The following is a 15,993-nucleotide window of genomic DNA, read 5'->3' on the forward strand; positions in this document are numbered from 1 at the left end:
TATTTTCAGTATTATTTTCTACCCCAGTCTTTATAGATCTCCACATTTTTTGGCCACTGCTGCCCATTGAGAAGGGGCCTTCAGAGCTGTCCAGAAGTCAGCCCATATCTTTCTTACTCACCCATCCTGTCTGTTAAGAGGTTCAGGGAGGAGTTTAAGAGACAACCACTCCTGCAGCCCCTTGTGGAGTGGCACAGCACTGCACCAACTCTCCTTACAAGGCTACAATTTTGCCTGATCCTAAACCCACTGAAGTCAATAGCAAAACTCTCCTTGGCTTCAATGCAAGACAAGGCTCCCTGTTCAGTAGGTGATAATAGGGAAGGTTATGTTAATATTTAAAGTCACATCTTTCACACAAACTAAGTTTTCAAATTAGCTGCCAACATTTTTGTTTTACTGAGATAAGGAAAACTAAAAGCAAACCACTGAAATATAATGCTCTAAAAACACCTGTTCAGAAGGAGAATACAAGGAAAAGTATTGTTCGCTCTGCTTACAAATCTGATTACCCTCCTCATTAGCCTCGTAATGGCTCCGCAGAATGTATTAAAGGCCAGAATTCATCCTTTGTTGGTCTGGTATCTAAGGGTACTAGGTCTTTTTGCTGGGGATATGTTGGAGTGTATTGAAATATGACTGTTACATCTCAGGTTCTGGTATACGGGTTAGTAAAGGTCACTATGACTTATAACACTAGGACAAATTAGCACTCTGCATAAGCCTCCATGTTAAACCAGGTATCACAAAACCATCTGTCTAACATCACACAAATATCAACAGTAACAGAAGAAAACCTTCAGTTACCTCAGTAATTAAAGCAACAGTAAAAGGAACCAAAAATAAAACCTAGTGATTAAAGCTGTACAGGTTTCAGAGTAGCAGCCGTGTTAGTCTGTATTCGCAAAAAGAAAAGGAGTACTTGTGGCACCTTAGAGTCTGTTAGTCTCTAAGGTACCACAACTACTCCTTTTCTTAAAGCTGTACAGTGTTACATGTGTTCTAACCAGATTCAGAGTTCATGAAAGGGGCATAAACTGGAGAATGAAATTCCTGTTCATCCACAGAACACAGAAAGCGTGGCCAGCAGCAGTGAACTTTTCCCTACACTGACACCTACCCAAATGGTTTTTTTAAGCCTGACCATAGAAGAAACCACTTCCTATGGCAAGACAGTGTTGTCTGTGCCTGTTCTAGAATTTATCTATTTGCTGAGACCGACTACCAGGTCGCCAAAACTGGTGATAGAAACAGCTGTCCAGGAAGAAGCAGGTCATGGAGCACGAAATCTTTTCCCGTGCACTACAGAGCCACTTGGATCAGTTTCCACAATACAGTGCCTGCTCTGTGGTACGCTTGAAAAGATTTCGTGCTCCATGACCAGCTTCCTACTAAGCTTCCTAAGTGACTCACTTAGATCAGTGACCACAACCTGGACCAGACTCAAACTAGCAGAGACTGCCCTGAAAGGTTCCATAGCCTTTAAGGGCCCCCTGAGCAATATCATTTAGCCATGTGAGATTAATTAGGAACCCTAATCTTCACTTAGGGCTCGTCTACACTTAAATGCTACAGCGGCGCAGCTGCAGCTGTGCAGTTGCACCGCTGTAGTGCTTCAGCGTAGAGACTACCTATGCCTGCAGGAGCGATTCTCCCATCACCTTCCCAAGAGGAAGTAGCTAGGTCGACGGAAGAATTCCTTTGTCTACGTAGCACTGTCTACACCATACACTGGTGGAGTTGCTGTCTACACTAACCATTACAACTTTTCCCCCTCTAGTTAAATAAGAGTTTAAAAATCAGTAACTCCTAGGAACCCAGGGAGTCTGCCATCCATGCAGGTTTCTGTGTTGGTCTGCCCACTAGAGGCCTTTATTCCGTCACTGACACCTCATTCATAGTTGGATCTAGATTATCAGTGACCGCAGGGTTCATGTCCTCTATTTGTTGTACACACCCCGCCTGCTGAAGACAGCATGTGCTGAGGTCCCAAGAATATCCCAGCAATTCCTCCTACACAACTGGCCTCCCATTATGAGCCACAAGAACCTGCTGGGGGTACCTCCAAATCCTGTTCTGCATCCTTCTGGAATAATTGTTGGGTATCCTCAGTGTTTTCCTTCCCCTTTCTTTCAGTGAATGTGTGCACCAGTTTTTGATGCAAAGTGGCACAGTCTTGCTGTTTTGTATCAGTAAAGATAAGCTGTTTAGTTTCTTAATCACTGTGTAACATCCCCTCCAAAAAGGAGTACTTTGAAGATTTTTTCCAGACTGTTTTTTCCAGTTGCGGAGCTACACCTTCTCTCCTTTTTGGGTGGGCACATAATTTTCCTTTTTCCTGGCATCTTGTGTTTGACACGCTCGCTTCCAACTAATCTGTTCCTCCACCTTCGGGAATGCTGTCCTCGAGTCACTGATATAAGACTCCGCCACATCACCCACCTGCGTAGTAGCAGGGGGTCTTGTCAGTTCTTGCAGCCTGAACATCAAGTCACAGGGAAGCATGAGTGTGCAGAATGACCTCATAGGAGAGTGATGGATAGGTGAGTGCATGCTTATGTTCTGTGCAAAGATAACAAAAGGTGACTTAGTATCCCAGCCTCGTTGGTCTTTGCTGACAAACTACCAGTGGTGCACTCTCTCCACACTCCCTTTACTTGCAGGGTGGGCAACACCAGTCCTCACCTTGGTTATCTGGAGTTGCCAGAACACCTCCTGTGACAACCATGATTCAAATTCCTTCCCCTGATCACTTTAGATGCAGTTTGGTGGGCCAAACTGCAACACTACATGTTTCATCCATTCATCAGTAACAGTCTCAGTCCTTTTATCCTTCAGTGGTCATGCCACAGCATACTTTGAGAAGGTGTCAGACACTACCAGCAAATACCAATTTCCAGCTGGTGTTTCTGACAGAGGGCCTTTCCAATTCAGTCTGTATGAACACCTAGGGCTTGGTGGGTTGGTGTGCTCCTAAAGGAATTCTGCCTCTTCTTGCAGGCGCTTTCCTTTCCTGACAGGTAAAGCGGGAAAGTACCTAGTCCTTAACATCTGCAGCCACACTCAGCCAAAATATCTGTCAGATACACAGCTCAGTGTCTTTTCATACCCCAGATGATCTAGTATCGTTCTCTGTAAGCTTGCTAGAAAAACAATCCTGTTACCATCATACACTAACAAGTTGGTACCTGGATCAATGGATAATCGTTCCTGAACTGCAAAGATTTCCCCAGTCTAGGTGTCCTTCAGTAAATAAAATGGTTACTTACCAATAGTAACTTTTATTCTTTGAGATGCATTGTACACATATACATTCAACTGCATATACGTTCCTCTGCAGGAGTAATGTGCGCCCAATGCACTTGAGTCAGAGAGTTTTGCCAGCGGTACCATTGGGCAACACATGCGCCCCAGCTCTCCTGGTGTGCTGAGCCAGGGCCATAAAAGGGCATGTCTGCCACCTCCCTCTCCGTTCCTTCTTGCTACTAGTGAAATTATTGTCAGAAGTAGCAGAGAAGGTGGGGCAGCCATTGAATGCATATGTGCACAACAGATCTCAAAAAACAAGCTACTCTAGGTAAGTAGCCCATTTTTCTTCTTGAAGTGATTGTGAACATATATATTCTATTGCAGGTGATGCCGTAGCTGCTCCCTTACTGATGCAGGGACTTTGGATGATCTGAATAGAGACTGCAATTCCTACTTGTCCAAGCTACCATCGTCCCAAAAGGCCTGAGTGATGGCATAATGTCTACAAAAGATATGTACAGGTGACCATGGTTTTTAATGGTAGACATAAATGTTTCTTAGGCCCAATGAATCACACAGGGCTCCAGCACATATATGTGTAGAGACACCTCCACGGGTGACTACAGATCTTGCGCACAAAGTCAACCAAGGTGGGCCCCCCAGTCTTTGGTAGACACATTTGTAACCAGAGTCAAAGCTGGCTCAGGAGACAGAAAAAGCAACTCTTTGCACACATTGTGAGGGTCCAGCCACCAGTCCAGGGTTTCAAGCACTCGTTGCAGCCCTATAAACAAGCATGTCCAGAGGATGCCTAGTCAGAAGATCAACCAAATGAAGGCAGGCCCATAGACAATGAAGGTGAAGTCTGGCATGCAGAGTTACATATGCGTACAAGGCCATGTGGCCCAGCAGTTGTAGACAGGAATGCACTGCTGTAACTGTGTTGGATTTTAGGCTTTCAGACAAAGTGGACTGAAACCTGACTACCAGAAGACAGGCCATCACAGGTATGGCATTGAGGTCTGCTCCTATGAATGTTATACACTCTATCTGCTTCAACTTTGATTTGTCTAAACTTAGTTTCAGGGTCAGATGAGAGAATAGCTGTCTGATAATGAGGATGCTGCTGTTGACTTGGATGCTTGAGCTCCACCTACTAGCCAAATATGTAGCTAAAGGAAAATTTGGACACCTAAGTGGCACAAGTGGGCCACTACTACCACCTTGCATTTTGTGAAGACCTTTGAGGCCAGTGACAGACCAAAGGGGTGCACCATGTACGGGTAGTGGATGTCTCTTGCTATAAAGCAAAGGTACTTTCTGCAGCCAGGATGTATTGTCATGTGGAAGTATGTGTCCTGAAAATGGAGGGCAGCATACCAATCTCCTGTTGTCTGCAGTGGCTGATGATTAATAGTCATCAGTTTAACCCCTGCAGTACAAATCTTCTTCCCTTTCAAGACTGGATGTTCACCATAGATCAGACTTATTTCAGCTCCTAAGTCCCTGCCCAGAGCATTGTGGTTTTCCAGCTGCTGCTATTAGCTGTAATAGTCACAGGGATTTATTGGAACATTGCAAGTAACAACTCCAGCACACATAGGCAGGACCTGATTTCCTCCTAAACCCCTCAGATCACATAACACCACATAGTAACATACAAGACAACAACTTAATGCTAAGGTAATATAACATCACCTAATGTTGTCGACACTAATCATTTCAGTATGCATGAGAGAGCTGATCAGTGTCTCAGATACATCTAATATTGACCACTCGCTTTGAAAGGGACTTGGAGGCTGCACATTTTAAAACTTCTTTTATTTGAAAAGCCTTTTAAAAATCAAAACTGTCTCCTTTCACTACCACCCACCAGCTTCTCTGCACTCTCCTGAGATCTCCCTGCTTCAAGTTCCCCCCAACACAGCTATCCATATTATGTCCCCCTATTGTTACTCTACTTTCATTGACAGCCAGCTATAACTTGAGAACTACAACACAGCATGACTTTATGTCAACTACTAAGAGCACCTAAAAAATCCTTTATCAGTCAGATATGGATTAGAAGAGGGTCGTAGTGGAGCTGAGAACATTCAACTAACTGGGAGCCCTTATCTGACTGATAAGAGATCCTAAGAGGATCTCATTTTGTTTTCAAGAGTTGATATTGTGCTCAGATCATGGTGAAATAAAGATGCCATCCAGCACTTATATCATCATCATATGGCTAATTCACAGGTTTAAAAAGCATCATTCTGACCTTATTCATGACCCAATATATGGCAACAGGGATTCTGCAGGATGAGAACTCAGACATTTCACTATTCCCTTCCTCTTCACATGCTACATTTACATGCCAATGTCTGGAAGCAGCAATTTATAGGAAAGACAGGTAGTTTCATAAATAAACTAAATCAAATAGGCTTCCATACATTATAGAAAGGACAAAGGTCAGGGGATTCAGGGCAGCTGTCCTAATTTATCTATGTCATAAGGTTGATTTCACAAGAGAACAAGAGATCAATTCATAGAGTATAGGGGATAAAAGCTTTTCACCTCCAGGTCAGCAGTTCAAATCCACCTACATCAATAGTGACTGAAGGTTGTTACCATCTGAAAAATCTTCAGCAGTCTATATGAAATGGATTTGGATGAATCTGTCCACAACCTAGCAGACAAGTACACTCAGTTGTCAGTTAGTTAAAGTAGAGAGGCAAAGGACTGACAGAGCATGAAGACTAACCTGTCTTCTTACTGTATAATTACTGACTCTCTGGGTCAGGACTGAGGCTCATTAGTAGGACAGTTTGGAAAAGTTTGTTTCCACTGACCCTGATTAGGCTGCCCCTGCTCAGTGGTTAAATAGAGCAGTGGTTCCCAAACCTTTTCATAAGGTGACCCACCAACTGCATTGTGTCTTTTTGTCTGAGACCCACCATTCCCTGTATGCACACTCTACCCCAGCACCGCAATCCTAATCCCAGCCCAGTGTGGAGGGGCTTTCAGTTCAATTTCATCTAAAGTCTGAAGCAAGGTTTGTTTTTATAAGACCAGGCAAGAGTGCTCGGTCCTGCTTGGTATTATAATGAGCTTGGTATACACCCTTTGCATTTCATCCAATGATAGTAGTAACAATACAATACTTCACACTGGAACTTTTCATCCACAACCAGGCTTACAAACAATACGCAAATTAATCTTTTCTGCTATATTATTCTGTCCCCAGCCAGTGACTAAACGACTTCTTACTCCTAGCAATGGAAGTGGGGATGATCTGTGCAACTGTTTTCTGTCTCTGGGAAGAAGATGGTAGGAGACACTAGCTGCATAGTTTGTCCTCACAGTCTCACTTCAAGGCATGAAAAGTGGGGAAAATAAACAGAAAAACCTTTTTTGTGGGGGGGGGGGGGGCAGAGGAATGTATGAGCTGCATTTGTTTGGGAAACAATGATCCCAATCACAACACTGCCTTCTCCATTGGTTTCTAGCAGATCTCCAGGCACAAGGAAAAGGCTTCTTAATGGCAAAACACTGAGTTCCTTGCAGGGCTGTGAGGCAAGGAATCTAATTCTGATTAATAAAGATAAGCTGGTGCAATGACTAGGCACTTCTCAGGATACGAATTAAGGCTCCTGTGCTATTACACACAAATGGTTGTGCTTGAAGCAGACACCCACACGTTTCCAGGAAGGGGGCCTTTCCATTGGAATATTAGATGTAATTCATTCTCAAATACGAATGGCACACGAATCACAGGAACAGCTATCTAGGAGAGTAATACAACCTTTTACCATAATCAATAAACCAACCCTATACATGCCCCAGAGGCATGTCAACAGCCTGTCATGGAGACAAGACTAGGAGTCAAAAGATAACGTCAGGAAACTATGAGATGCTCCTCGGGTATATTTTCCTTCTGAGCCTACAAATGCCCCACAGGCATATCCACAAACTGATATGGAGCCAGCTCAAGAATAGCCTGGAAACCACAAAGACATTTCTTGGGTGTGTTTTCCTTATAAATAAATTACTTTTGGATAATCTACAATAGAGAACAATACCCTCCCCCTTGACACAAACACCACTGACTTAGGAAAGAAAATGGGGTGTCTCATGGGTTACAGACATTGCACCTGATCCTGTAAGGTGCTCAGCACCTCTTGGAAAGTGCCAGATGCCCTCAGTTCCAATAGACTCTCAGTAAGTACTCTGCATTTTGGAAAATCGAGCCTGTTACCTCTACAGTTACTAAAGATTTTGGGACACCATTTTCCATTTTGTTTATAAATACACACACCCACAGTTTTGCAAAGGAAAATGGTCTCAAACCCAGACTTTCGGGAATAATTAAACTGTTCCCTTCTTTCAGAGCCATCAAATAAAAAGAGGGGGTGGATCACTTGATGATTACCTGTTCTGTTCACTCCCTCTGAAGCACCTGGCTTTGCCCACTGTCAGAAGACAGGATTCTGGACTAGATGGACCATTGGTCTGACCCCGTATGACTGTTCTTATGTTCCTTTCAATAAAGTCCTTTGCAGTTGTCAGCTTGAATTTAGTGCAAGACGAAGTGGTAACCATCTTAGTCCAGCAAACAATGAATTGAAGACAAGCTCAGTTGTCACAGACAATACCTTTTATTTGTCAATAAAATGGTTTGGCTTGTGAGACTGTGTGCCGGATTCTAATTTCACTGACCCTGGTATAATTCCATTAACTGCAACAGAGTTAATCCTGATTTACACCAGCATATATAGGTATGTTTACACAGCAGCTGGGAGCAAGCCTAGATATACTCTTGCTAGCAGAACTCGAGCTAGCGTGCTAAAAATAGCAGTGTGGACGCTGGAGCTTGGGCTCTCAAGTCCACCTGACCCCCTATGCTTGAGAGCCCACGCTGCAGCCCAAGACGCATGCTAGCTTGAATCCTGACAGGCAAGGCTGTCTACCCAGGCTGGCAGGCTCACTCCCAGTGGCAATGAAGACATAGCTAGTGAGAACAGAACCAAGCAATCTTTATTTACCTAAATATGGTCAATGGACTGTTGTTCCACCACCGTGCTACCCTGCTGACAATAAACTGCACCCTATTCTTTATCAGACTATAGGACTCAGGAGTGTTCCTTTGTTTGCAAATTCTGTGGCCTGAATCAGGATCTTAAATATGTAGCTTCTTTTTGGTTGAAGTTTATTCCAGACTTTCCAGGGGTAATTCTACAGCTTTGCTAAAATGTTTCACAAAAGCAAAGTGTTTGCTTCATTGGTTTTCATGTGTGATAAAATTATCAAAAATAAGCCTATAAATAGCTTACAGGCAACTAATATAGCATGGAATGTGCAAACTGAGGACACAAGTAGCACAAAAAATGGTGAGTAAATATCAAATACTCCTTATTGTCCTTTTCTGTTCTTGTTTAGCATGCAATTAACAAATATACTACTTCCTCTGTGCTTACAGCCTAGGGAATTTAAGTTGTTAATAGTGGTAGCAGTGAATGAATTGAGTGGTACAGCATTCCTGTCTGTATCTTTAAAATGACAACACTTGGCTGATTTACAACCCCCTTAATTCCTTTACAATCACTGTTCAATTGTATTGTGGCCAATCCAAGTCAGTAAGATCCCATGCCAAAAGACGTTACTGTACATGGAGTTACATTATGCACCTTCACACTATGCTGTTATCCCAAATGCCTTTCAGTCTTATTCAAATTGAGACAGCAACCGAGTTCACATCAGAACCTTTGGCGTTAGTAAAAGTGAAATTGCGAGGATTATTTCTAGATCAACAAAAAGGCTAACAAACCCAGCAACAACTAACTTTCTTTTTCTTTCTTTCTTTCTTTCTTTCTTTCTTTCTTTCTTTCTTTCTTTCTTTTAATAATTAAAGCTCAGTGTTGCACAGAAGAGGCATAGCACCATTTGAGATAAAATGCTACATATCAAACTTCAAAATGCATGACCAACAAAACCCAGAATTTTCTTGTAGATTTAAAATCACTGCACCTAATTACACAAACTACTTCAGTTTTTATCATGTTCATAATTAGCTCATTCATCCATATGATTTCAGATGTTAGAGGCTTTTCAATACTACTGTCAACAGTAATACTGGGCCTGAGCCAAAGGAAAGACTCCCATTGACTTCAGTGGGCTTTGAATCAGGCCCATAACTTATCAGAAGGGCTGTGACCACTACCAACCGTATACCAGAACCTAATTACAGTTCAGGGGCCAAACACCTGAACTGATGAATAACAAAATTCCTGTGTTTTCCCCACTATCCTTGTCATGAAATATTTTCTATTTTAAGACCAAGGACAGACACACAATATTGTCTGCTTATGTGTCAAATCAAAACTTTGACTTCTAACTCTCATTTTTATGTGTACATACATACATACTGCAGTAGCATCCAAAGTCCTCAGCTGGGAACAGAAGAGCCCTGTTGTGCTGGGGACTGTCCAAATACATTTGAAGACTTGATCCCTACCCAAAAGGGATCACAATCTAAAAAAGAGTTACGAATTTCTGTGGCCCAAACGACCAACAGCAATTGCACTGCAGAATCTTATGATTCACTCCAGGTAGCTGCCACAATGGTTCACTAAGAATAATTGCATCTGAGAAGGGGAGTGGTACATATCAGTGTTTAGAAAGGTAGCAGACAGGCAGCAGCACAGAAATAGCTCATTTATTGAAGGTGTAGTTCAGGCAACTGTAATTCAAACTGGCCTGACAATGACTTTAACCTTCAGCTGAAGGCATAGCATTCTCTCAGGATAAAAGGAGATGCAGCATTTGTACTGGAGCAGCTCACACTGTACTCTTTCCAGTGCAAACACAGCCAGCTCTAAAAGGTTATCTTGCTGTGAGCAATGAGGGAGGACTATTGTCTACAAGTGATGGAAATAAGATCTACCACATTCACTTTGCAACAAGAGTAAATATGACTCTAGTCCAAAACAGCATCTACTTAGTGTGAGCAAGGACACTTACCTAACAGGGCATTACGCCCATTGTCATCTGGCAAGAATCTTTTATCTACGGCACACACTAAAAGATGATCAGGCAGATTTGGCGATTTAGCACCAACAAGTAAAAACCCTGAAGGCACCTCAATTTGATCATTGGAAATGGACACCAGCCTCAAATCTTTACCAGCCTGGCAGAAACCTAGAAAAAACAAATGCAACACATTTCTGAGATCAAAGGTCATTTTGCTTAATTCTTCACAGTTTCCTTATTGAACAAACTCCAAATTTTCTTTTTATTTAAAAAAAAATGTAAACCACGTCAAGTTTCACTTCAGTGTCAATATTTTTCCGGCTACTGGGCGAGCTATAAACAAAAGCTAGAAATACAATGAATAAATAAAAATTTGGAAATGTAAAAATAAAGTTTTCTGCAGCAACAGAAACACTGTTGCACAACATATATATTTTATGGAACTGTATATATTTAACAACATAAAAAAGATTATATTAAGCTGTACGTTTAACAAGAGACATTAGCACTTGGTGTCTGGGCAGTTTTACAGTTTTTATACAGTCTTTTCCCTCTTGTTTGTATGGGTCTTTCTCCCAACCACAGGAGAGGGCAGAAGAATTTTGTTTTAAATGGGAAAATATGGTGATAAAACCACAAAAGTTGTCAGAGCACTCAGCAGCAGGTGTAATATCTGAAACTACTTTAAACTCGAGGTTTTTTAAATCTGGTTAGATTTCAAGTTGCTGGCTAGTCCCCTCCTTTATCCTGACATAGAAGTGCTCCTTTGAAAGATTCAGGCAAAGGCACACAAAAGCGAATGATCAACCAAGTTTCTAGTTTTGTCTAAGAGGTAACAAACTGTGATAGCCCCACAATTTCTATATACCTAACTTTGATGAGCCACTTGGAAGGTGCTTTGTATGATGTTTGGACTCATCCTGCACTTTTTACTAAGACCCCAGTTTCCACTGATACCAATGGGAGCTTTGCCTGAATAGGCCATTGGATCAGTTGCCAAACTTTGAGTCTTGTGAATTTCTTACCGTCAGTAGTGCAGCAGCCTTCAGGAGGAGGCTTCATCTGATAAGAGAGAGGAGGGCTACTTGATTCTGAACTTTCTTCTTCCTCTTCCTCCTCTTCCTCCTCATTATCCACTCTGCTGCCTGCTACAAAAGTATCACAGGACAAATTACATTTAGAGAATAGACAGCTGTGGCAATAGCTGATCCTGGGAATGAGCAGTGTCCCAGTTACAGCAAGCACTACAGAAAAGTAGGATTCCCTTGTCTTTGCAAGGAACTGCAGTGTTGCCAAGTCTCACAATGTTTGGTGTTTTTCTTAAAACTGCAGGTCCTGTTATATGAGAATTTCAACTTTTATTTAAAAAAAAAAAAGTTTGGCAATTGTGATTGTGGAGAAAAGCTTTAAAAGGTGACCTGAGTGCACTTAAATCTCAGAAAACGGAAGGCAAATAAAAACAAACCCCCAGATTTTTGTTTTTAAAATCTTATGATTTTGAAGTCAGTCTCATGATTTTGGGCAGCCTGACTCATGACATTTGAACCCTTGTCAATAATAGAACTCTGTCCTCATAAAAGTTCCCTTGACCTTTGCTTTTAATATTTACACCAAAAGAAATCCATACATCTAATTGCTTTGAGATGCTCTCACAAAGCAACAGATCAAATGCAGATTATTAATAGTTAAGTGCTGACTATATACTTGATGCTGTACAAGAAACAGAACAAAAAATAGTTCCGTGCCCCAAAGATCTTAAATAGATGGACAATACAAAACCCACTGGGATGAGGAAGGAATGTCTGTTCCAAAGCTCAAAGTCAATGAGAGTCATTCCACTGATTTCAGTGGACTTTTGGATAAGGCCCTGGAAATCCCATGGGAGAGGTCAGCCACAGAGGGGTTTTCTCCGTGACCCTCCTCCCCCACTTTGTCCCCTCCTTAAATAATGACTCCAGGGTTGGCATTTGTGAGTTTTGCAGAATAAGTGAGTTTTAAGGAGGGATCTGAAAGAGGAGAGGTTAGGTGTTGCAAGCTTGATCCTGAAAGGTGCCAAGCACTCTGGCCTCAAGACAACAAAGTATTTAAGTATATGCTTACCTTTACTCACATGAATAGCAAGATTGATCCCTGGTGAACTGGAATAAAGGCAGAGTGGTACGCACAGCGAATAACATGGGAGAAGGCACAAAGACAAGAGGTAAAGAGGGGACAAAGGGAGAAGTGAAGCAGCCTTTGTCACTGGAATGCAGAGACAGGAGTAACAAAACGCGGGAGCAGAGATTTAGGCAGGGGAGAGCTGTGCAGGCTTTCAGATTAAGAATGAAAGGAATCCAAAAGCAAACGTGCAGCTGTACAACATGAGTGACAGCTCCATTTTGCACTAACAGGCATAGTTCAGGGGTTTGGTCTTTATTTTCAAGCATATTGCAAATCATTGTTATGAGTCAAAATCCAATTTTAAATGAGTGTAAAAAAAACTGCTTCCCACAGTAAGCCCCATGTTTATGTGGATAAGCTCTTACGGTATGTCTATACTACAAAGAAAAACCCGCAGCACTGTGTCTCAGAGCCCGGCTCATTTGACTTGGGCTTCTAGGGCTTGGGCTGCAGGGCTAAAAATAGCAGTGTAGGCATTTGGGCTCAGGTTGGAGTCCTGGCTCTGAGAACTGGCAAGTGGGAAGGGTCTCAGAGCCAGGACTCCAACCTGAGACAAAATGCCTGCACTGCTATTTTTAGCCCCGCAGCCCAAACCCCAGAAGCCAGAGTCAGTTCATCTGAGCTCTGAGATTGGGTGCCTTGGATCTTTTGTTGCAGTGTAGACATCTCCCATACAGAGTGCAGGAGACTTTAATGGTCTACCCTCACACACAGTTGTCAGCATTATAAAAAACTGTACATTTTGAGTATCTGCAGTCTATACAATATAATTCCATTTTTTTTACAAAATAGTCTACAGAAGGTGAAAGTTGCACAGTGAAGCACTTGTAAGTTAGGAAATGACAATGCTACCAGTGGACATAACGTTAGCTCTACCCCTTGTGTGTTACAGGGCCAGCATCTTTGGCTGATGTAAACTAGCATAGCTCCATTACGTCAACAGAGCTATACTGATTGACACCAGCTGAATTACATGATCAGATAATATTTCACAACGAGTGCAGTGTATCAGACTGTTATTGCTACCACTTTTATAGAATTCTTTCCACAGCCTCATTGCATTTTTCAGTATTTTCCGCTTACATTATTTTCAGTCATTGTGATCCAGTGCATCTTTATTGACTGAAATTTTACATGGTAGATTCTCCTCTTGCTAAGTATTCTTTTAAAAAAATAATTTAAGCCCCAATCCTGCAAACACTTAAACATGTGTGTAATTCTACTCATGAGTAATGTAATGTACGTGTGCAAGTCATTGGGATCAAGGCTTAAATCAATAGCCATAACACTTATTTTCAGCCAGCAACATAGACTTCCTTAGGTGCTAGTTAACTGCAAAGATAATTTAGCTGCAAACCTAGATCCAGACTGTGATACCCTTATTAATGTTGAATAGCACCTTACTCCACAAACAGTCCCACTGACATCAAGTGGGGTACTAGTCAATGTGAGCAAGGGCATCATACTCCTGACCCCCCTTGGATGGTCTGTATATGCCAATTAATTTTACCATTACTATTTTATTGCGCTTAAGTCCCAGTCCTACTCCCACTGAGATCAACTGCCATTGATGTCGATGTGCAGGATTCAGAAGCTAACATGTCATATGATCAGTGGTGCAAGTGGAATCCATTTTTTACCAGTTCACGCCCCTCCCCCCGCGGGGGGGGGGGCACGTGACCTCCTCATGTGACTCCTCCCAGCCTGGGGCCCCCATGCTCTACCTCCCCAGCCCTTCCACATAGGGTCTCCTCCATCTGTACAGCAGCCCCACTGGAGGACAGGGCCTGGGAGCGGTACAGCTGCGCCAAGGGAGCTGCCAGCATGGGGCCACCTAGTGGCCCCACATTCTGCTCCTCCTCTTTCCGGTAACCCATACCAGCTATAAATATCTTGCTGGTACGTCGTACCAGACCGGACCACTCTACTTGCACTGCTGCATATGATGTACAAGACATGTTTCCTGTACACTTTCAAAATGAATTACTTTAATGGGCTCTGCCTGTGTGGGCATACGCAGAGTAGCACATAGCACTAGAAGATGCCCCACATGTGTATGTACAGCTGCAGAAAAAAATGTATGAAATAGTATATTATTTGAGAAACAGTATGTAAGCATAGAATTACAGACTGTGAATCTGATTCTCCCCTCCCGTGCACCGCATGCAGTCATTTCCACCCCTGCAAAGTGGGCATGAAATGCTATCACATCAGAATGGAGAATCAGGCCCTGTATCCACACTAAGGGGCAGAGTAAAGATTGCTCTTGCAGCCTTAACAGTATCAGTTTTTTGACTACTGAGTGCTCAGCTGTACACTTTACCTTAACATTCAATCAGCATATAGCCAGATGCTCCCCTGCTGCAAATCAGTGCAGGTCAATGGAATTATGCCAGTTTTTACCAGCCCGTAGTTCTTTATCGAGTTTTAGTTGTTTTTAAAGAAGAAAGGATTAAAAATACATTTTGCAATTTGGGATCACTTGACTAGATACTGCTAGAAATCCTTAACCCACACACCTTATGGGGGCTGTCTGCTGGGGCCCTTCTCCTGTACACCTTAAGTAGGCTGCAGGCACAAGACCCTCTCCTGTGCATCTTAGGAACTAAGTTGATTTTGCCTTTTGAGACACACAGTACCCTAGACATCTCCAGTAAAAGGCAGCAAAAGCTCTAATGCCAGTTGAGCCACCTCAAGGTGAGGCCACATGTCCCACATCCACAGACAGAAGGCATTAATGAGAAAGGAAGAGTTCATAAGATCATCCCCACCAATCTCAAAATGGAAAAAAATATACAGGGCTAGATCATCAGCTGCTGTAAAATGGCACAACTCTGCTGCCTTCAATGAGCCCATACAGATTTACACTGCAGAGAATCTGGCCCCCAATCTTTTAACAGAGAAGCATATCCATACTCTAACAGACACAGACTAGCTACAGCTCAAAAATGCCCCCAATAGTCAGGGCAGAGCCTACAAGAAATCTAAACTAGCACCAGCCAAACACCATCCGTATCTACTACAGCCATCAAGCCATCCTAGGAAGTCCCTGTATGTCACTTTACTAAACATTTGGAGGAGGGTTCTCCAAGCTCCAAAAGCCACAAAAAGAAGAAAACTTTAAAAGCTAGTCATTAGAAAGGCAAGATTAAAGGTGAGAGGTCACATCAGACTCTCTAGGCTTTCTGACAACCCAGCAAGCTGACAGCAGGATCATTTGAAGAGAATCAGTATTTAAAGAATATTTTCAGGCCATTTCAAAAGCTGAATGAGCCAATATAGGAGAAGAGAGAGAATCCATCACTAAGTGGGCAAAGATAAAAAAGATTGACAAACAGTGTGGTGGACCCATGGAGCTTTTAGTTTATTTAATATATAGTCATCAAAATGATTATGGATATGATGACTAAGGAAGGCAAACGGATCTATATAAAACAGTAACAGCAGCAAACTAAGACAACAGTTGTCTAGAGAATGTCTAAACAAAGTTTTAGGATACAGAAAAAATGTTTTAAAAGCAACTGTTTTTCTGAATAACACAGTATTGTAATAGTAACAAGGGGTTATCCCCTGTTC

At 42.3% G+C, this 15,993-nt stretch overlaps 1 protein-coding gene across 10 annotated transcripts in view; it reads right to left on the reverse strand.

Moving 5' to 3' along the window:
- GREB1 (growth regulating estrogen receptor binding 1) overlaps positions 1–15,993 on the reverse strand; it is a 175,708-nt gene that overhangs the window by 58,402 nt on the left and 101,313 nt on the right. For all 10 annotated transcript variants that reach the window (XM_073335996.1, XM_073336003.1, XM_073336002.1 and 7 more), the window contains 2 exons: positions 11,283–11,405; positions 10,249–10,425 (listed from right to left, as the gene is read on the reverse strand). In XM_073335996.1, the coding sequence (XP_073192097.1) occupies positions 10,249–10,425; positions 11,283–11,405 (300 nt within the window). The remainder of the gene's footprint in view (positions 1–10,248; positions 10,426–11,282; positions 11,406–15,993) is intronic.

Source organism: Lepidochelys kempii, chromosome 3 (genome assembly GCF_965140265.1).
Source record: "Lepidochelys kempii isolate rLepKem1 chromosome 3, rLepKem1.hap2, whole genome shotgun sequence".
NCBI classification, from domain to species: Eukaryota; Metazoa; Chordata; order Testudines; family Cheloniidae; genus Lepidochelys; species Lepidochelys kempii.